This window comes from Eschrichtius robustus, chromosome 20 (genome assembly GCF_028021215.1).
Source record: "Eschrichtius robustus isolate mEscRob2 chromosome 20, mEscRob2.pri, whole genome shotgun sequence".
Taxonomy (NCBI): domain Eukaryota; kingdom Metazoa; phylum Chordata; class Mammalia; order Artiodactyla; family Eschrichtiidae; genus Eschrichtius; species Eschrichtius robustus.
The window spans coordinates 2,323,635-2,346,308 of NC_090843.1; the positions used below are offsets into that span (position 1 = coordinate 2,323,635).

At 35.8% G+C, this 22,674-nt stretch overlaps 1 protein-coding gene across 4 annotated transcripts in view; it reads right to left on the reverse strand.

Annotated features, from left to right (window-relative positions):
• ABCA6 (ATP binding cassette subfamily A member 6) overlaps positions 1–22,674 on the reverse strand; it is a 61,696-nt gene that overhangs the window by 37,881 nt on the left and 1,141 nt on the right. The window contains exons 1-12 of one of the 4 annotated variants that reach the window (XM_068530735.1): positions 22,099–22,173; positions 21,336–21,419; positions 20,712–20,812; positions 18,991–19,195; positions 17,790–17,951; positions 16,488–16,591; positions 15,870–16,096; positions 11,874–12,015; positions 10,914–11,099; positions 7,847–7,994; positions 6,325–6,493; positions 2,784–2,842 (exon numbers count right to left, since the gene is read on the reverse strand). In XM_068530735.1, the coding sequence (XP_068386836.1) occupies positions 2,784–2,842; positions 6,325–6,493; positions 7,847–7,994; positions 10,914–11,099; positions 11,874–12,015; positions 15,870–16,096; positions 16,488–16,591; positions 17,790–17,951; positions 18,991–19,195; positions 20,712–20,807 (1,498 nt within the window). In that variant the 5' untranslated portion in view covers positions 20,808–20,812; positions 21,336–21,419; positions 22,099–22,173. Of the gene's footprint in view, positions 1–2,783; positions 2,843–6,324; positions 6,494–7,846; positions 7,995–10,913; positions 11,100–11,873; positions 12,016–15,869; positions 16,097–16,487; positions 16,592–17,789; positions 17,952–18,990; positions 19,196–20,711; positions 20,813–21,335; positions 21,420–21,958; positions 22,174–22,674 lie in introns of those variants that run through there. The other 3 variants (XM_068530734.1, XM_068530736.1, XM_068530737.1) reach the window with 3 other exon arrangements.

Sequence of the window (22,674 nt, forward strand, 5' to 3'; positions counted from 1 at the left end):
CATATATGAATATGTAAATATATATTCATAAACTTTGATCATACTCTATTTTTTCCTAGCCTGCCTTTTCAAATATTAAATCATAAACATTTTCCATGGCATTAATTACCTTCTAAAACATATTCACCAAAAATTTATATTTCTCCCTGAGCCCATTTTTCTATTCTTTTGTTATAAATGTTTTGCATTTACATGTCAATAGAAAAATCATTTAGCTAAGAATCCTTTGAGGTATTATTTTTTGTTCGTTTGTCTTACCACCAAGTGAAAAATCAAACTTTGTTATGGAAAGTTGTTGAACAGAGTAAGATGAAATTCTTAAGAATCTTATAATACATTATATCTAAACGATCAAATCCTTTCAATTAAATTAAGTGACCTACTTTCTAATGTTATTGAAATTAATGACTGGGCTGAAATTTCAGTTCATCTATTTTCTATCTGGATGATCTTGGATAAATGAAATTCTATAAGGTTTGGTTTACTCAGCTATTAAATGTGCTAGTAAAAATAATTACAAGTATAGGGAAAATTCTTCCTGTTGTAATCCAATCCATTAAAACCCTCATTTACAATTGGACTAAAAGATTCTAAAGATCACTGGAAGAATAAACGCAAATAATTAAGAAAATTTAAAGAACAGTATGAAATCAGTCTTGGCTACAAGATATTAAAATATATTGGAAAACCATGATAATTAAAATATTAGTAACAGTCATAGCAGTGGAGCAAATATAATAATTAAAATAATATATTACTGGTCCAGGATACACTGACCAATAGAACAAGAATAGAAACCTGAAAGGAACCAAAGTAAAGACAAGAAATAAAGATTAATGAAACAACCTTTCAAATTCATCAAAAAGATGAGTTAATTAATAAACAATATTGGGACAACTAAACAAGTTACATTAACGACTTTTATGTTTGTTTTTAAATTGGAAACAAAAATGTTTTCAAGGATAAGAGAGGAGTGACACTAGCTATCTTGGAAATGACATGTATTAACTGAAAAAAGAAATATAAGCCTCAGTTTCCTCATGTGCAAAGTGGGAGAGACATTATGGATCTCATAGGATTAAAGGGAAAAAAGGAAAAAAAGTCCATGTATGTCATTTAGCATAGTTCCCAGCATACACTAAGTACTCAATAAACGTTAAACGTTTGTTGCTATTCTTACTGTTGTTGTTAATTACTGCTTATGGGAGTATGAATTTTTATAACCTTGGAAGGAAATAATTTGATATATGAACCAAGAATCTTAAGAATATAGCCCCATTTGAATAATTCTGCTTCTAGAAATTTTTATTCAGCAAATAATTAATGATCTTTACAAAGACTGAGCAAGAAGGTGCATTATAGCTCTTTTTATGAGAGTGAAAAAATTGGAAACAAACGGAATTTCCTATACCAGTGTGTTAGTTAACTAAATCACGGGGTCCATACAATGGAGTGCTATTTAGCCCTGTTTAGCTAACAGGCTGCAGACAAGGGACTCAAAGGCACATTTTCAAGAATGTTCCAAGTGGCCACAGGCACCAGCTTCACGGGGTGAGGGGGCAGCTCCCGTCCTTACTTTCCAAAGAGTAACTCCAGCTGGTTGTTTCACATGTTTTCACATCTACCGATGCTCAATGTTTTTAAAGTTTTTAAGGTTCTGCTACTTTTAAAAATATAAGAAATCCTGCAGAAGTTGAAACTATTTAGACATATTGATGAGGGCAAAAGTAGTTCATAACGCGCTCTGGAAACTGAAATGATATATTTTAAAATATTTAACGTATCTTTGGCTAAAATTTAAAAAATGAAACCACAGACCTAGATAGTATTTGATAAGAATAAACTTAAATTTAAACTGTCAGAAAGAAATACATATGGGAGTCTTTCCACTTATCCATGTTAAATACATAATATAAGGTGACATTTTTAAAAGATGCAGAAGGGAATGTGAATAATAATAAAATTTTATCAACTAGGAAAAAACCCCAAAAACCAACTTGCTTACACAAGTACATTAAATTCCCAAAGGAAAGACGTAATCTCAAAGGAATAAGTAAAATTGAGTTAAGGGATCTGCACTTGTTAGAAAATAATTGCAATGTAAGCAAAATGGACCAAAGAACTCTCAACCTTTGAGAGGGTCTATGGCTCCTCCTTTTTTAAATTTTAAGGTTTCTGTCTCTTCTAAAAATACATTACATTCCTTCTAAAAATCATTATTCATAAGAGCAAGCTGTCCTCTATGAAATATAACCACTAACTCTGATGCTTGCTTAAAATGTTTTTAAATAAAAAAACTACATTTGTGAGAACACTCAGTTTCAAATATGTTGGTTCACTAGAAATTATAAACCATGTTTGTCGTAGGGTACTGACTTGTGAAATTTAATTCATGGTCAAAGGTGTTACACGTCTTTGTGTTAATCTCACCAGTACACGTAAACTATGTAAATTCCCTGGCTAGTATAAAAAAAATGTATCCATTTTAAGTCTAGACATCAGTTCCTCATAGTGCAAATACAATAAAATATTGCTTATAGCAAATTCTTCTTTAAAAATGAAGAGGCATTTTTCACTGTATGATTCCATTTTTGTAGATTAATAGATCCATGAAACATCTGGAAGGATTTTACATCCAGTTCTTAATCATGGTTAATTTCCAGGTGGTGGAGTTAGGCTGTTTGTGTTTTTTTTCTGTTTTGCTTATCCATATTCTCTAATTATTCACATTGAATTTTCTCCGTTTTTTGTAATAAAGAAGTCAATGAAATGTTTTTCTTTACCTTTCAATACTTCCACTTTTCCAGTTTTTTCTTTATATTCTTTTTTAACATTTCTGATTCTGAAATAACAAAATGGGCACTTACTTAGACAACAGGAAAGTAAGAATAGTACAGCTCGTGAACACCCCGAGTGAGAGAGATGCAGCCAACTTTATGTGAAATAAGGGATGACATATAACAGCCCACTTAGAAAGACCAAGACTCATTTCTAATTAAACGTTTCCCCTGGGGGAGAAAATTAAGAGTCCCTCTAGAAAGTTACAATTAAATTACTAGTGTTTCACTTGGAAAAGTAGAATGCTCTGTAATTACCCTCACTTTCTTCCCCGAGTCTTAGAACATTTGGTGTTTGTTCCCCTGTGCAAGAGGCACTCATTTATCTGCACTCTTTAAGCATCATCTCCCATCCCCTTCAATCTTGGTCATTAATCAGACCCTCTGTCACCTGCATTTTCCATAGTTTCCTCCCTGAGAGCTTCTCTTTGGCTTCAAACTCTGCTTTAGATACAGTCAAATCTCCCGCCTCCCCTTAAGACAATTTTTCAAGCTAAAATGTAAACTTGCCATCTCCTCTCCCTCACGTATCACTTCCTCCTCGGTCACGCTGGCTTCTGACCCCACTCCCCTGGTTGCTTCAGTGGGAAGCAACCTCCTCCTACTGAAAACATTCATGTCCTCCTGATGGCCAAATGCAACAAATACTTTTCCATCCTTACTTATTGGAGTAGGGCTCGCTATTGAGGACTCCTAATTTTCCTTGTTGAAAGTGTCTACTTTCAAGGTAACGTTCAACTTTAATTTTTTTCTTCCTATTTTTCCAAAAGTTCCTTCTCTGTTTCCTTGTAGAGTACTCTCCTTTCACCAGACAGCACCTTGCTGTTCCACGGGGTTCTCTGTGTATATTATGGGTCTCCTCCTTCTAGACTCTGTCGATGGGCTATTTCGTTGGTTCTCACGGTTTCAACACCAACCTAAAACTGACACCATCCTTTTCCCTGGGCTTTAGGCTCACACATCTAAAGGTTTGCTGGATTGCTTCATCCAAACACACACACACACACACACACACACATACACACCCCTCTAAATCAATGACTACCAAAGTTGAATGCACATTGGAATTTCAAAAGAAACTGATACAGGATGAAGCAGGAACCAGGCTCAGACAGATTAGCGATGTCACAACCATGTAAGGTCATATACGATGAATCTTCGAGGTCAAAGGGAAACAGAGTTTAGTCACCCTCTTTTCTGAGCCTGAATCAGAATAAAGGTAAGGACATTTATTCAACCAGGATGCAGGTGATGGGCAGGGTTACAGCCAAGAGTCTGGAGATTTAAAAGAAAAAGGCTTCAAAACTGCTAAATCCGACAGGGTATTTTATTTCTGTCTTTCTTTGTGTAGTGGGACGCCATTGAAGTGAGGCTTTCGTATTTTATTTTAAATAATAAACTTCTACCTGGGAGTGGCTGGCTCTTTTTGGATTTCAGAGATGACGGTAGCCATTCATGTTTGGAGCAGACATCCTGCCTGTGTTCTGGGCATGTTGCATGAATGGTGTAGTTACAGAAATGGACAGATGTGCAAACAAATGCCCCCAGAGAAGAAGGACTGGGTGGGGGTTGTGGGTGAGAGGGAGCAAGTTGTGAATGAAAAATAGATTTTTTTTTACAGAATGAAGATCTTGATTCTGGTTAGAACTCTGCAAGCTTTCCTCCACACTTACAGATACACAGAGCTGAAGGGCTACTCAGGAAAGAGGAAGAGGTCCTTAGTATATAAAGCAGGGACGCCTGGGAAAAAGGGAATCAGTATCTTAGTACCTTCTATATCCGTGCAAAATCAAATTCACGTGTTGGGATAGATTGCAGTAGACTTGACACTTGTCTAGCAGAGGGGAAGGGCAATGATTTTCCTAAGAAAAGGTCTCTGTGAAGAAAGACGTGGTAAGACTTGTGGATTGGGAAGGTCAATTGCAGGCCGTCTTGCAGTCCCAGAACCTGCTTCAGCAGTGACTGAAGATACAGCGTTGGTCACGGAAGAGCTATCCTGTGGGGCACCGAAGCCGACTTTGCTGCTTTGGTGTGGATCTGGGGTGAGCAGCCGCACAACGGAGCCAAAAGCTTGAGTGAACAGGCTTTGGATCAGATGACTTTCCCTTCCTGCCCCAGACCTCCATGTTAGCGAAGAATCCAGCAAACAGACAGGATGTCCAGAATCAACACCACACAGATTGGTCAGGGTTGCGGGGTAAGGGTGAGGACATTTTGCTTTGCTCTCCTTCACAGAAGTCGAAGAACAAGCATTTTTTGATCTATGTAAACTAACCTTAAGGCTCTCTTAGGAGACTGAATCTGAAAGTTATTGTCATTTGAATAGTAATATAATTTTATATTTAGTGTTCTCTACTGGTAGAGAGGGACTGATGACACTGCGTCTGGGGAGACTGTCCCTCACTTGGCTCTTCTCTTGGATGGATGCTTTCCATCAAGCCCGGATTGGGAGGGGCTGTAGCCCCGCAGAACACTTAACAAACAACAGGCTCAGAATTAGAAGGATGAAGCTTAGATACATAGGTTCAACCACGCTCCTAGAAACACTTCACTTCCCAGCTATAGTCCCTTTTCTTCATCTTCCTTTGCCTCCGGACATCTCCTCAGTAGCTAGAGCTTGCGAGTATAGACTCTGGAGCCTGACTGGATTCCAACCTCAGCTCCTCTGTTAGGCTGACAGAGTGTGTGACATTGGGCAAGAGTCAACCTCTCGGTACTTCACTTCTCTCATTTGTAAAATGGGCAAAATAGAAGTGCCTGCCTTATAAGCTTTTTGTGAGAATTAAATGCATGTCCAGTACATAGTAAGCACTATGTGAATATCTGCTAAATAAATGCTTAATGTTTAAAACGTTCTCATTCTTTAACTTCAGTGCACATTAGGAAGATCTACAGGGCTCTTTAAAATCCACAGATACTTGGGTTCAAGCCCACTGTCCCTGAATTAGAATCCCTGGAGGTAGGGTCTGACAGCAGAGATACGTGAAAAGCTCCTCATATAAGTCTGTTACAAACAACCCTATAAAGTAGATGTTACTCTTGTTTCATAAAGGACACAGAGGCTCAGAGAAACTAACTCATTTCTACAAGATTCCACATCAAATGAGAGGGGAGCGTGGTATTAAGATCTAAGAAATGTTGATTCCAAATTTCTAACTTCTTCCATTAGACCATATAAGCCAGACAAAACTATGAAGGAAGGGATTCAGAGAAAGAAAAGAGCAGCAATAAAACAGAGGTGGGGGACAAGAGACAGAAACAGGGAGGAGACAAGACGGAGGGTGAAGTGGTAATAGGGAACTATGTTCAATATCCTGGGATAAACCAAAACGGAAGGGAACGTGAAAAAGAGGGTATATATACGTAGAAGTGAATCACTTTGCTGTACAGCAGAAATTAACACAACATTGTAAATTAACTAGATTTCAATAAAATTTTTGAAAAATTCATTCACCTTGTGCCCGTATATTAGTGTATGTGTGATTACCTGATGGCTTCTTTTCCTTGGAATTCTGGAGCTACTGGTTCAAAATAATCATCAGAGGGGAACTCAGGATCTACTTCTTTCTGAATGACCTTACTATCAGTCCTTTGGTGTTGGAAACAAGATGATGAGTTCAGGAAAAATAATGGAGAGTAACGGTGCTCATTTCCATCTAATTAATCAAGAGGCAATAAAATGTTTGTTCAGTAACATGAAAGCAATGAGCAAGGAAGCCTTATTCAGAACAGTATAGAATGTCTTGGATGTTTAAGCATCATAAAGAAATTCTTTGCTTTCTAACTTCCTATTATTGAGAAGAAAGCTTGAGAGTGAAGAAAACAATGAAAATTAAAATTATTACAAAAGTTAAACAATATAATAGAACTTTTGATGAAGTATAAATCAAAGGTTTGAATAAAATGTGTTCTAAAAGGTGTTTAGAATTATGATTAAATCAAACATTGGCCGGGAAAAGCCTTAATATGGCACATAAAAATAATTTTAAATATGTTTGTGAACTTAAGAAATCACTTGACCCAACAATATGATTGAACATAATACGGAAATCTATATGGTATATGAATAAAAAGTACGTGGGGAAATTAATTTGTTCAGGATGAATATATGGTCATGCTCTAGATTTTAAAAAATGAAATAGTATTTATTATTAAGGGTTTTCAGATATTAACCAGAAGTGATAAAAAGACAGAAATACATACAAATAAATACATAGGAACGTATACGACAAACTTAAATACAGTCAAAGTGGAAGGAACATAAAAAATAAGATATATAAGTAAGATTTTGCAAGGAAAAAGCATTCTGATTCTAGTATATGTGCAGGAATTCTAGGCTTATGTGAAATTTTTAGTTGTTTACAAGATAAAGAAAATCTAACTGGGTAATATACTTCTGTAAATATGAGCAATATATGGAAAGTTTAAAGAATAATGATGAAATCATCCTCTGTAATTTTCATTTGTTATCTCCTTAAATGATGCACAAATGGCCCTCCCATAAACAGAGGCGAGTGAGGAAAACACTGATTATTTTCCACCTTAGGTCCTGTCCAGCTGCACTTAGTTTACAATCTACCCTTCTTCTTGTAAGAGGAACAAATTCCTATTAGGAAGCAATTTCACCATACAATGGCCCTACGCTAATCAAAATCATCTTAAGAACTAATTTATTTCCACTCGTTCTGATACAAATCCTAAATATCATTCTTTGAAAACACTTTCAGGGATCCTTGAAAAGATTAACATTATTTAACACTATATAATTATAATATGCATTAAAATTATCACTACTGTATACCACTATATTACATTCAGAAGAATAATTATTTTTATATAACAGTTCCTTCAGACCATTAAAACTAAGAAGTAGAAAGAACTCATTCAGCCTGTGATGGGAAATATTTGTCATTCTTCATTTCTTAAAATATATTTATATAACCTTAACAAAAAAATCTTCAATGTGCTCAATATCTGAGGATGTCAGAGTAAAACCCATTATTACTTACAGGGTAAGATTTTGTCAAAGTATAACGCCAACACCAAGTACAAAAGAGCATCAAAAGCCAATATGGAAAAAGTTGCTATCATTATATATGAGCCCCCTGAAGTGTCAGGAAAAATTACACCATTCATATTATAATCCAGGTGGATAATCTAAGATTCAAACAGAATAATAATAAATATTTAAATTAAATAAAAATAATTCAGTGTAGCAGCAAGAATTATCATTTTATTAAGTAGCTTTTTCAAGAAGCCCTCATAATGAAGCTATTAGTGAAACTATTTCTATTTTACAGTAATCAAAGGAATATTAGAAGGAAATACCGATTTTTAAAAATACAGTGTTTTAGTAACAGGAATTTAATTTATAATACCTTTGTTTTTTTCATAAAGTCATCACAGTATTGCAAACTATCTACTCCATGCAACAAAGAAATATAAATTTTAGAAAGAATATGAAGAATTCTTTGAAGTTTCTTATTAGGATGATACGAGATCTATCTCTTTTTCTAGTTATTACTATAAATAAAGATTTGTATTTATAATTTTGCCATGTAATAATAGTACCATGTTCTAGGCACTGTTCTAAGTGCTTTTTATATTATCCCATTTAATCTTCATTATAATCATATAAGATAGGACTTATTATTTCTCATCTGCATTTTACATATGATGAAACTGAGGCACAGAGAAGTTGGGTAGATTAGCCAGATGAGGTCAAAATCACATAGTGAAGAGTGATAAAGCTGGACTCAGAATACAGGAAGTCCAGCTCCCAAGCCTAGTTCCTCACCCTAGATACTCTACAACTTCTCAGTTTATGTTAAGATTGTTAACATTTCATGACAAAATTGAGTTTATTCTAGGAATGCAAGGGTGGATCAACATTTGAAGATCAATCAATGTAATTCAAAATAAAACAGACTGAAGCAGAAATAATGTAATTAATCTAATAACGGCAGAAAAAGCAACTGACAAAATTCAGTGTCCACTTATAATAAAGTCTCTTTACGAACTAAGAGGATAGGAGGTCTTCTTTAATCTGGTGAATTCAATGTAGGAAGACCAACACCAAAAACCATGCTTAACTGTGAAATGTTGAAATCTTTTTTCCCCCCTGCATTTCTATTCAATGTTGTATATACTAAAGGTCCCAACCTGTGCAGTAAGGCAAGAAAAATAAATAAATGGCATAAGGACAAAATAAACCATCATTATTTGTAGACATCATGACCAAAAATAAGGAAATCCCAAGATAAAACCCAGAAAAATACTAGATTTAACAAAAGAACTACGTTATACAGCAGAAACTAACACACCATTGTAAAGCAATTATACTCCAATAAAGATGTTAAAAAAAAAAAGAACATAGCAATGATAGTGGACACAATACCAATGTACAGAAATCAATTGCATCTCTCTACATTAGCAACAAACATTTAAAAGTAAGAATTTAAACATAAACGCTATCTATAATGGCATTAGAAGTATCAAAAAACAACCTTTGGAATAAATCAAGCAAAAAAGGGCAAGGATCTATACAGAAAACTGAAACAGTTACTAAGGAGAAATGAATGTGAAGATAAAATGTGTTCATGACCAAAAACAAGTGTCAGTTTCCCCAAAGTGATTGAAAAATTCAACTGCACCAAAATCCCAACAGCTTTGAGCACATCTACTGTGTGTATATGTGTGTGTGTGTGTGTGTGTGTGTGTGTGTATATATATATATATATATAACTTGTTAAGTTAATTCTAAAATTTTCATCATTTCTAAGAACCTAGAAGACACTCTCTTGAAAAAGAAAATAAGATTTTCTTTTAAAAAGAAAAGAAAGTAAAATTGTTACCACCAGATATCAAGACACATTATAAAGCAAAACAATTGAGACAATGTGGTATCAGTGCAAGGATAGACAGATGGGTCAGGACATGATTGGTTCAGTTGTGACAAAGGAAATACTGCAGTTCACGCAACTTCATCAACAATCAGGAAAATGCAAATTAACACCACAATGATATATCATTACTTATCCGCCAGAATGGCTAAAATTTCAAAGACTAACAATATCAAATGTTGGTGAAGATTTGGAGCAAATGAAACTCTGAAACACTGTTGGTGCAAAAGTAAAGAACTGCAATCACTTTGGAAAAATATTTGATAGTAACTATGAAGATTAAGAGATTCATACTCTAGCGCTAGATATATATACACTGTTCAACTCCCAAACATATACCAAACAGAATTGAATACACATATTTACTAGGAAATATGTGTAAGAATTTATTGGCAAGTTATTAATAACAGTCAGAAGCTGGAAAATATTTTTGTCCATCAAAAGAAAATAGTATATTCACACAATAGAATACTATAAAAACCATACTACAGCTACACGTAAATTGTATATGTAAAAACATAATGTTGAGTGAAAAAAGCCAGATCTTCAAAAATCACTTTGCACAATATCACCTATATAAAGTTAAAAATACGCAAAACTAAAAAATTGTATTTAGGAACACATACTTAGATGATAATGAAAAACAAGCGTGGTGATTATCATAAACCTTCTACCATTTAGGAGGAAGGAGTGTTTAGAAATGCTTCTGGGGTTTTGTCCACATTCTATTTCTTGATCGAGTTCATGAGTACTTTGATTCACTTAAATTATTTATTAAACTGTAAATTTATGTCTTGAAAGCTTTTCATATTTGAGGTTTCAAAAAGAGGCTTAAACAACAATTCTTAACAAACTAGCAGAATGCTTTCATTATGTGATAAGAGAAGAAAGGTCAATATTTACATATAGGAAAAAACGCTAGAAGAAAGTACTTCAAAGTGAAAATACATCTGAGAAAGGAAAATCTGGAAGAATTATCTGAAAGAATTTTTTCTTCAAGTTTCCTTGTGAGATGACAATTTTTCTGCAATGTAATAATAACGTTTTCAAATTTAGCTTTAGAGTAGAATTGTTTAGAATAAAAGCTCTTAATCTGAAAGTATTGATTATGAAGATCATGAAGTGTCTAGTTCTTTTGAAAATTCAATAATAAACCAATTAACTATGATCTCACCTGGTTAATTCCAGCAGTGAAGGCAAAGGGGCTACAAATACTGAAAATCCATTCCAAAGGTGACGGAAGTTGTCTATAAAATGCAGTGAATCCCACACCCCCCCAAAAGAGAGTGAGGACAAACACAAGCAAACTGGTGAGGATAGTTTTCTTTAACAGCACAGTCATCAGGAATGCCAAAGCTATCTGAAAGAGAGAGAAGGCATTACATAGACTGACAGTCATTGGTAGCACCTTAAAATAAGGATCTTCATATCGTAACATAAATATTTATCACGGAGACAGCGATGAACAATATTAAGGTATAATTATGCTCAGTCCTTCTCTCAACCTCTTTGTACAGAGAACCCTTATTTGCCCTACTCAAATGCTGGGTTTTTGTTGCCAAGGAAAGAGCGGGGAAAGCTGCAGGAAGAGCTGAGGAAAGGTTAGAAATGCAGACTTGGAAAGACAGACAGAAACTAAAGTAATATATTAACAAAGAGCGTCTACATACGCTCTGCAGAAAACACCCTGCAGGGTGGGAGAAATTAGAGGCTCTTGTTCAGAGAAGGAAGAGGGGGTTACATGGGAAGTCAGAGCAGGGTGAACAGGGCAAAGAGGTGTGAAAAACTACCACATGATGGGGAACCACTGGGAAAAAAGATGGGTCCAGCTGTTAAGAGCATCCTTATTAATCATCTAGAAAAGTCCTAGATAGTTTTACAGTCAAAATAATTTTTAGATGTATAATTTCATTAATTCAGACCTTGATGCAAAAAATAGGTCCAATTTTATTTAGGTTACATCATTTTCTCATACTCATAAAGACTTTCTCAAGCAAACACACACACACACACACACGCACACACATGCACACACATGAAAGAAGCTGCTATAGTTGCCTGCTGAGACATTAATTTTTGCTATATATAACTAAGACCTAAAGCAGAGAAAATGGTAATAAATGTATGAACTTACCAAAGATAAGCCATATAAGAAAAAGAGGGTAAATATAACCATGAAGCCCGTCATGACGATAATTTGGGTAGATATTATGATAATTGCAATGATTATAGAAGTAATGAAGATGAAACCAGCATAGATTAAACCCCAGGAGAGCCTAAATAAAGACAAATATTATTTCAGTTGTTTTAACTTTATTATGAAATATTTAAAACATACAAAAATATCTAAAGAATAATACAATGATTACCATGGTACCTGCCACCTAGATTAATAACTAGATTATTACTAATATTACAATGGCTGTGCTGGTGCCATGGCTAGGTATCAGCTCTGTATTCAAGTATTATATAAATAATGTGAACATACATAAACGGTATCATCTTGTCTGTATTCTCCTGCAACTTGCCTTTATCCACAACATGTACAATATTACACACTGCAGTATAACATTTCATTGTATAAATATATCTCAGTGTTCTCCTGCCCATGGTCATTTAGGTTGTTTCCAATTTTTATTTCTAATGCAATGTTGCTAAAAATATTCTTGTATTTGCCTTTTTGGGGAAAGTACACAAAATAATTTCTTTAAGGTGAAATTGCTGAAATAAAGGAGATTAGCATTTTTGTACCTTCAGCTTTATTATATATTACCAAAGTGTTCTAATTATAAAATTGGAAGGAAACTTAACAACTTCTGATCAATCAAGTAACCATGGATGTACTGGGGGCAGATGATCACTTGACCATTCTTGACGACCTCAGCCAGCAGCACCTCCACCCTCCCTAGCTGCAGAAAATTGAAATTTCATAACTGTACTAAGCCCATTCCAGTCTTGCTATTCCTATTCATGACTGCTTTATTTAAACCAATGTAGCTTGTGGCACACCCTTAAGTGTTCACACTGTTTTGCTTTAAATGTGCTAGTGTTCACATTTTTATGAAGTGGTTATTAGAAATAGCAGTCAATCTAAGAGGCCTACAGGGTGTTTTAGTCCAAGCTTCTCATTTTACAGATGAGTAAACTGCAGTTCGTATTCCTAGTTAATGGGCATACTCAAGGTCAACAACGTAAATCAATAACAAAGCTAAGATAGCAGCTGTAGGCTTTCATTCAGCCCAGAGCTCTTTCTTCTACATAAAATTGCCTAATAATAATTCAACTGCTGGAAAAAACAGCAAAAGTATTAATCCAGGAACTTGCATTAATATGTTCCAATAGAACATGTTTAATTATTGCTTATTTGACTTCTTTTTAAAATTTCATGTCATTACAATGATTCAGACTGTGTTAGAACATCGGCGTTCTTGGAAAAGCACGCCGCAGTCTGCAGAATTCACTTCCTGAGTAAAGAAGGGAACTGCCATAGGTAGGAACTGAAAAACCATAGGGTAAGGGAACTACAAATGAAGGAAGTTAAAACATTACCTAGAAAAAGGAACTTATTGCAGGGAGTTGAGGGGATGTTAATAAATCTATGAAAATCTTCAGGATAAAACAGTTTCAGATATCACATTTATAGAATAAATATTGACTACATTTCACATTTATGGCATTAGTAAAAAACAAAACGAAACAAAACCGGGGGTGGTGTGCTGCAAAACTTATTTTCAGTAGACACTCTGTACTTAATAAAAACGTTTCAGAATTTCTTTCCTTCTTAGTTTTAAGGACATATATTCATTTTGCTAAATTTTAGGTTACATGCATACTAAGAAGCATTTATCCTGAGAAGGAATCCACATCTAAATAACCAGTACTTTCTGATTTTAATCTAGAGTTGGCTTGTGCCTACCTGTTCTAAGGTGGCTGCAGGGATGCTGTCCCACAGGACAAGCCCTGGGCTGAAAGAGGGTCATTTTTCCATCGTTCCGCTCTCTCTTCCCTCCTAACAAACGCCAACCATTCCTTTGTATTCCCCAAGCTTCCACCGCAAAATCACTCCTCTCCTCTCTTTTTTTATTTCAAGACCCAGTTTCCTCTTTTCCTATTTCACAGTTCAGTTATATTAGAATTAAAACTCTCTCTGTTAATAAAATATACTTCATAGAAATTTTTAAATTTCCTAGACCTTAATTTTATTTCAGGGAACATGTATCTTGCAAAGGATTGTTCAATAAATAGTCCCTCATCCATTCCAGATAGTGCCACATCCATAAAGAGTATTTTCTTGATATGGGGAGTATACAAGAAATATCTCCCAGGATTCAACATTGGAAAATGCTAGGTTTCTTTTAGGGTAAAGCAAACAGATTATTTTTCTTTTTTTCTTTTCCTAGACAGTATGAATTTTGTGACTGATGGTATTGCAGAATTCTCTGCCTTGGCCTCTTAGAAGCTTAGAACTTGTATGATTTGCATATTTATCTGTTAATATTACCTATTTATTATTTTGCTAAATCTTTGTTTCTACTCATCATTTATTTTTATTATAATACAAATACATGCATAGATACATACATACATGATAAATATGTTGAAATATATGTTTTAAAATCACTTTAAATCATTTGTAAAATGGAGCAAGATATGATATAAATATATCAATATATGAAGCAAATGCTCTTATTAAGTGCTTCTTATATGCCAGCCTATGTGCTGGGCACCTTTACAGGTTATCTCAACTCCAACATATGGTATTTAGTTGCTCCAAAAAATATACCCCAAGTTACCCAATCTCGGAACAGAGGCTTGCCATTATAGGATCATACTTTCTTCAACAAGAGGAAGTGTAGAGAAATCAAGTGATAACTATGGGTAGACCAAGCAGGAGAGTTGACATTAGGGCACTGGGCACATGAAAATATGTTCCACATCACTAATTATTAGAGAAATGCAAATGAAAACTACAATGAGGTATCACCTCACACCAGTCAGAATGGCCATCACCAAACAATCTACAAACAATAAATGCTGGAGAGGGTGTGGAGACAAGGGAACCCTCTTGCACTGTTGGTGGGAATGTAAATTGATACAGCCACTATGGAGAACAGTATGGAGGTTCCTTAAAAAACTAAAAATAGAGTTGCCATATGATCCCGCAATCCCACTCCTGGGCATATATCCAGAGAAAATCATAATTCAAAAAGACACATGCACCCCAATGTTCACAGTAGCACTAGTTACAATAGCCAGGTCATGGAAGCAACCTAAATGTCCATCGACAGAGGAATGGATAAAGAAGATGTGGTACGTAGGTACAATGGACTATTACTCAGCCATAAAAAAGAATGAAATAATGCCATTTGCAGCAACATGGATGGACCTAGAGATTATCATACTGAGTGAAGTAAGTCAGAAAGAGAAAGACAAATATCATATGATATTGCTTATATGTGGAATCTAGAAAAATGGTACAAATGAACTTATTTACAAAACAGAAATAAAGTCACAGACGTAGAAAACAAACTTATGGTTACCAGGGGGAAAAGCGGGGGCGGGGGGGGGGTATAACCTGTGAGACTGGGATTGACATACACACACTACTATATATAAAATAGGTAACTCATAAGGACCTACTGTAGAGTGCAGGGGACTCTACTCAGTACTCTGTAATGACCTATATGGGAAAAGAATCTAAAAAAGAGTGGATACCCGTATCTGTATAACTGATTCACTTTGTTGCACACCTGAAACTAACACAGCACTGTAAATCAACTACACTCCAATAAAAACTTTTAAAAAAATTAGGGCTCCTGGGTTTGAGTCCCTGCACACAACATCCATTTGACAATGGGCAGCTCTTTTTCATTCTCTGTGATCTTACTGGTACCTCTATCATAGCATTGGCTTAACATGCTTATGGCACAGAAAAAGTGCCGGGCAAATTATAATCACAATCTTGCAGAGCAAAACTTAACAAAGACTAAACTGAAAAGTCGGAACAACGCCAACAGCAAAGTAGGCAATGTGTCAAGTTGAAATCATTGTGTTCTGGAACAGTAACACATTTTCACTGCTTCCGAATTTCTCTGTTTACTCATTTGCACTACTTGAGTCAGTCACTCACCAGAACGCTGAATCTTGTAGACCCATCATTTTCATCAAATCCTTATACTTTTTTCTCTCTTTTGTAACATTGAGTGATAAAAAATATATAAATGGGGAGAAGTAAAGCAAGCAGTAAAAAATAAACATCTCATTTTGAAGGTTCTCTTTAAAAATAAAGGGTAATGTCTTCATATTTATAGCAGTAACTGACATCAACTCCTCCATCACATAGTGATTCGTCGTGATCTAAAGAAGGGTTCAAATGAACAAAATTGTTACTTAAAGTATAGAAACTGGTGAAATCTGAATAAGCTATGGGGATTGTACCAATGTACATTTCCTGGTTTTAATACTGTTCTGTGGTTATGCAAGATGTTACTTTCAGGAGACACTAGATGAATGAACGGCACATGGGCCTCCTTGTACATTGTTGTTGAAATTTCCTGCCATTCTATAACTAGTTGAAAATTTAAGGTTAAGAAAAAAAGTAATGTGCTCCTTTGCCTAAAATTCAATTTCACCATTTGGATGCCTGCTTCATTATATAAATACATGAAAACGTGAGTAGACACCATCTTTGATCAAAACCTTGATGCCTCTGGAATAAGTTCACATTAGTTATTAGAACTCTTCTTACTTGTATAATAGCAGCATTAATGGCAGTTTGTAAAGTCACGAATCCTCTACTCCAGTATTTAGCCAGTGAACAGGAAAACTCATTATCTGCACCCCAACAATGAGCTATAAGCACAAAGAAAAAAGCAGAACCAACATTATGGGATGAAGGCAATTGGAAAATAAGAAACAAGAATCCAAGAGAGAACGATCTAGAGGAGACTTCACCACATAGATAAAAGGAGCAAATGAAGTGTCTAATGTGGCAATTTGATTCATGGAAAACATGGTATGCACAGAAAGTCTTAGAAAATAAAAAGAAGGTGAAAGCAAACACTCTGCTTGAACCATCCTGGACTCCTTGCTGTGCCTCAGAACGCCAAACGCACAGCAGTACTAGAACTTCTTTTGTGTTCAAAGGCTCTCCCTCCAGACAGATCCATGGCTCACTCCTTCCCTCCATCCTGATCTCTTTTCAAAAGTTAACTCCTCACAGAGGTCTTTCCTGGCCACCTCAATTTAAAAAAATCTCCATTCTGGTCTAAGCCACCATCAGCGCACTGGTATGTTTCACTGCATTCTCTGCAATCCGTTCTCTGGGCTAAATCCAGAGCACTCCCTTAGGCTTGGAAACCTAATCATGTCTCTGCCCTGATTAAAGTACCTCGATTGCTCTCCATTGCCTTAGGTTTTCAAGACGGCACAGGGTCTAGCCCTCGAGTAACTTCGGCCTCCTTCTCCCATCCCATTCCTTTTTGCATGCTCTGTCCAGCTGTACAGGACTGCTGCTCTCCCATACCAACTAACAGAGGTTCTCTCCCACCTCCCACCCCTGGGCCCCCGCAGCTTCCTCTTCTATCTGGAATGCAATGTCCTCCACACCCCACACATGCCATTTCCTCTGGTGTTCCTGTAACCGTCACTTCTCCAGGCAGAACTTCTCTAGTCGCACAGCTTCTTAGGAACCCCTGGTCTAAGTCCCCCAAGCACCTTTTCTTGCACTGGTCATTAATTGTTCACTGGCTGCCTTTCCTGCTAACCTGGACGCTCAACTGAGTCTGGGACCTATCAGTTTTGGTCACCTGTGCATCCTTTCCAACATGCACTTGGGAATTCACTATGTATCTGTTGGATGACTCAATGGTTTTTTGAGAGCCTTCCTAGAGGGGGAAGATATGACTGACTTTGGAATAAGCTCAGCAATAAAATGTGTTTTGTGTATTTTCTCTTGTGCCATCAAAAGAATCTTTGTTGCCCATCCCATCCTACTCCATGTGTTAAAAACATGAAAAATGCCATAGTGATATTTTATATGGAAAGTCACCTGTGAAAAGATCTTCCTTCAAAATCGGAATATAATATCCCTGATAAAATTTTAACTTATAAGAAAAAGTGTCATTAAAGATGACTCCCACGGTGTATGGGAAATTGTCTAGAAGTATTTTATCCATATATTTTTGATCTGGTGCCCCGATGACTCTTCTTCCTGTGAATTGCATGGTGAAAAATAGACACAGAGGACTGTTAGAGTTTCACCAAAATAGACTGTGATATCCAACTTTGTCATCACGTATTTCCATTGGAATTAACTAAAATCATTTTCCCTTTAAATTAAACTTATCCCAAAAGGCAAAAAGGGAAATTTTTTGTTGTTTTAGATTCTAGAGTCAGGAGACATGCATGAGAATTAAATGTTTTCTTTTAATAATGACAGGTATTAGAGCAAGTTTTAGGTATATAAAACTATTTTGCCAAGGTAGTATGCATAAGGGAATTGGGATACAGAAACAGAGGTAACCGTAGCAGTTATTATGTGGTCAGAGGACTCCAGGTTTTAGATTTACTAAAGCAAAGGCACTTCATATGGTCTTTGCCTTATGCAGGAACCAAGGCCACAAAGTGACTCTATTTGTAACAGCCAGCAATTGTACCTGCTGGAAATCGAGGACTAAAGAGTAGCTCACCAGACTGCACCCAACCTGCCCATGAGTGAAATGCACATTCTGCTTATATCAGTTACACAGAAACCTCATTTAGAATGAAGACCTTTAAAGATGCTTACAAATTATACCATATGCAGACAGAGTATCTTTAGATTATCCATCCTTAATCTTCATAGTTCTGAAATTAGTATATAATAACCATGACCTAATTTCTTTTATTTATTTGTTTTTTCCTCAATTATAAATCTTAATCATTATATTTCCATGTTAAAACACCCACACTCCCCAATAGCCTATTCCTCTTAGGTATTATTCTGAAAATCTGAAATTACAAATCTATTGTTTTATTTAGATTCCAGTAGAAATGTAGGTCTACCTAAAGTGGACCCTCATCAAGCTGAAAGGGTTTAAAAGGCTAATTGTTATGAGAGAAAGAAAAAACTGACCAAATTTGTGTGCTATACTGATACCTAGATCATTAGCATAATGGATAACTGTGACTTCAAATTAAAAAGGTACACATTTTTTCAAAAAGATCTAAAACAAAATCAGTACTACTTTTTTTGCCGTCAGCACACCTACCTTTCAAAAAGGGAGCACATGCCGTCTTATTCATTATCTCCTGGGTTATGTTGGAGATCGGTGTGTACACAACATCCATAGAAGAGCTATTAAATTTATCTACCCTTCCCAGATCCTGAGGCGGCATTTCAGGAAAATGCACATTTTCTTTTAAATATGAAAATATGCCCATATAAAATCCTAAAAGTATTGGGAACCCCCATTCCTATATAAAAAAAAAAAAGAGAACACATTTAGATTGTATTCTCTGAAGGAGCTCAGTCAACACCAGAGGACAATGGAAGACAAATTCCAGTTTCACCATATAGTTGGCTTCTCTTTGCTCTCACTCTTCAGAGCGAAGGGAGCCCAATGAAAGATCTATATCGAGAGAGTTGTCACATGTATCATTCTCCAATACTAGAACAAAACTTTTGCATTAAGTCATGAACTACTGCAGAAGCCAGCCTAGAGCCTAACAGGATGACTAACAGGACTGCAATCCTTACATGCATGGGCAGGTGATTCTAGGGTCTGTAAGACACAGAGTATCCCACATAGAGCTCATGATGGCAACGAGAAACATTTTTGTCAACTGTCATATCCTTGTATTGGAAGTCGAAGAGAATGAGAAGGGACAGAGTGGAAGAGACTGTCTAGTGGTCCATCAGTATTAGTCACCTCCCCCTGCTTGGCGCAATGCTGGGCCACATCCCCAGACTCCGGCGATGAAGTGGGACCAAATGCTTGAGTCCTTGCCAGTGGAATGTGGGCAGAGATGACCTGCACTGTTGCCAGGCCCGGCTAATGGAACCCTGCACAACCTTCCCTATTCTCTCTGTCTCGGTCCTTCTGCTTCCGGATCTGACTGGCTGCACAGGATCCAGTGAATGTCTCCAAGGTCTAGGGCGATGGCAGACTCGCATGACGAAGGAGCCTGGGTCTCTGAGTGACTGTGGGAGAAGATTCCTCAACCTACCCAACCCACGTCACTTTCACTGCCACCCTTATTTAGACTGTGAAAAGAGTGAAAAATAAACCTTTGCTGTGTTAAGCACTGAAATTTGGGGCTTTAAGGCACACTGACAATCAGTGCTGTTACTTGGTCATAATTCTTGGAAATAATCCCTGTGTAGAAAATTCATGGCCTTGAAAATAGGTCCACTCAATTTACAATTAATTCCTCGATTTCTGCTAGACACTATTTTTTAATATTTCTTGACTCTAAATTTATTATCCATGACAGCAGCTTTAATAGTTGCTATAACTTACCATACAATTAGATTTTCAGTTATTCTCCTTTTGAAAACAATATGAGTTATAGTTGGTCTTTCTAATTCTACATTATTTTTCAGAGACTGCTGTGAGTCTCTCAGTTTGACAAGTACAACTAGAGACAAATTCAAAGTCAATAGATGCAGTCTGCACAGATACAGAGAATAAACTGGTGGTTTCCAGTGGGGAGAGGGAAAGCGGGAGGGACAATATAGCGGTAGGAGAAAAAAAGGGTTATTATAGGATTATACGAAATCATGTGTGGGAAACTTTTGAAAATTGTAAAGCATTACAGAATTTAAAGAGTCTTTCATTCAATTAAAAAAATGTACACCCTTACAGCTCCTTAAAAAACATAAAATAAAATAGATGCAGTCTGTTACTTAAAATATAGAATAAGAGAATCATGAGGCAATGAAATAAAAGCATAATGCTAACTGTGGAAAGAGGTAAATGGTCAAACATACCAATAAGCTCTGTCTTTTCATCCTCCATTTCTTAAGAAGATTCTTGCACAGAAGTGCTTGAGTTTGCTGGTACACACTTTTCTGTTTCATATGCATTTAGCCTGTTCATTAAACAAAGAGAAAGTAAACATGGTGGAGTATCAACTAGAAAAATAAGTGTAATAAGAAAAACCTTGATCATATTTTGGGGGAAAATATTTCCTACCTTTAAGAACTGCAAAAAAAAAAAGGATTTAAAATATTATTTCAATAATCATGACTGTAAAATTTGACATCAAATATGCTCACTGTAAACTATTTGGGAGAAGAGTAATGATAGGGAAGTAGAGTGAACTATTATCACAATTTTACAACAATTACAATTAGAATGGAAATGATACTTTGATTCAGAACCTGTAAGATACTTCCCATTTTTGACATTTTATACCAGAAATTCATCTATATAAACAGAGCAGTTGAATTGTATCTCATCTGAATAATAATAATCTTGCATTCTTTACATTTGAATAGATATCCCAGAGCTAATCAAATTAACATAAAAATTCTGATTATTTAAACTCATCTAAATAATTAATTATGTCCATTAGAAACAATCCCAAGGAAGTACTTTCTTTTGGTATTTACCTTCCAGATTGAATTGAACAACTTTCATCAAAAGAGTTAGGCCATCAGATAACGATCCAGACTCAAAGGACTTGACACTTGATTCTGATACACAGGAAGAATAAAACAATTTATATCAATTTTCTGAACTCAGAAGTCCCTGAATAACTGAGGAAACAAACTACAAAGTAAGGAAAGAAAGAGAGAGAGAGAGAGAGAGAGAGAGAGAGAGAAAGAAAGAAAGAGAGAGAGAGAGAGAAAGAAAGAAAGAGAGAAAGAGAGAAAGAAAGAAGGAAACAAAGGAAGATCACACAGGAAAGTAATTTTGCCCAAATGTTTGCAAATGAACAGAGAAAATTTTTTTCAGTTTTTATAATCTCAAAATTAAATTCTTTTAGATTTGCATATCAAAATATTCAGACAATTCTCCCTCAGCTAGTACAGAAGCAAATTTTACTATCTTCCTATATTCTACTGTTGTATCTACACAATAAAAGTTGGTTAGGAAAAATTAGAAACATTTTGTCTTCAGGTCTTCAATACAAAACACGTAAGTATTTGGAAACATCTGAAAAATAGATTGATTTTAGCAGTGTTCACCCGTATGTTTGGCATATAGCACAACAAAACAGAGCTTTACTTACTGTCAGGATAATGAGAAAAAAAGCACGCTGGAAACACTGTCAAAGCACACGTCTTTTTGTCTAAGGCAACAATTAAAATTTCTTTATTGCCACTTCTTCATATATTCTTTAAATGAATGCTTACTCCCAGCAGTTCTTACCCAGGCTGGTTTCTGAGAAGGGGTGTAGCCAGAGCAATCTGCACATGATGAACTTGTTTTGTTTTTTGTCTTTTCTTCCCTAAGCCAATTATTCTGCAGGGAAATGACTGTTCCGGGGTTGGTTAGGAATAAAACAAACCCTGTGTTTGTTCACTTGGCCTTTCAACCCCAGGGATAAGGGGGGGAAATAGTAAACAAGGAAAATGGAATTAGCTCTTCAGACATGATGAGACTAAGATGGGGTAAAGGGCAATAAATGAGTAACTAACCAAACAAAGTAGTTAAATTTGTATGAGAAATCTTAAGCTGTTTTTTTTTTTTTTTTTCACTACTAATGCCTAAACACAACTGCCACTGACATCTCTGACTAACTTAGGCACACCCTAGAATGCACTGGAGCTGAGTTTTTTGTTTTGTTTTGTGTTTCTGCCTAAAAAAGTTAAGCAATCCATAGCCTGCCTTGGAGAAACACCTACATTGGACAAGTGAAGAATTACAAACAAATGCCTTTCTCCGGCTCCATTCATCATGGATGTAAGATTTCATAAGGCATCTGAACAAAATAAAAGTAAGCAG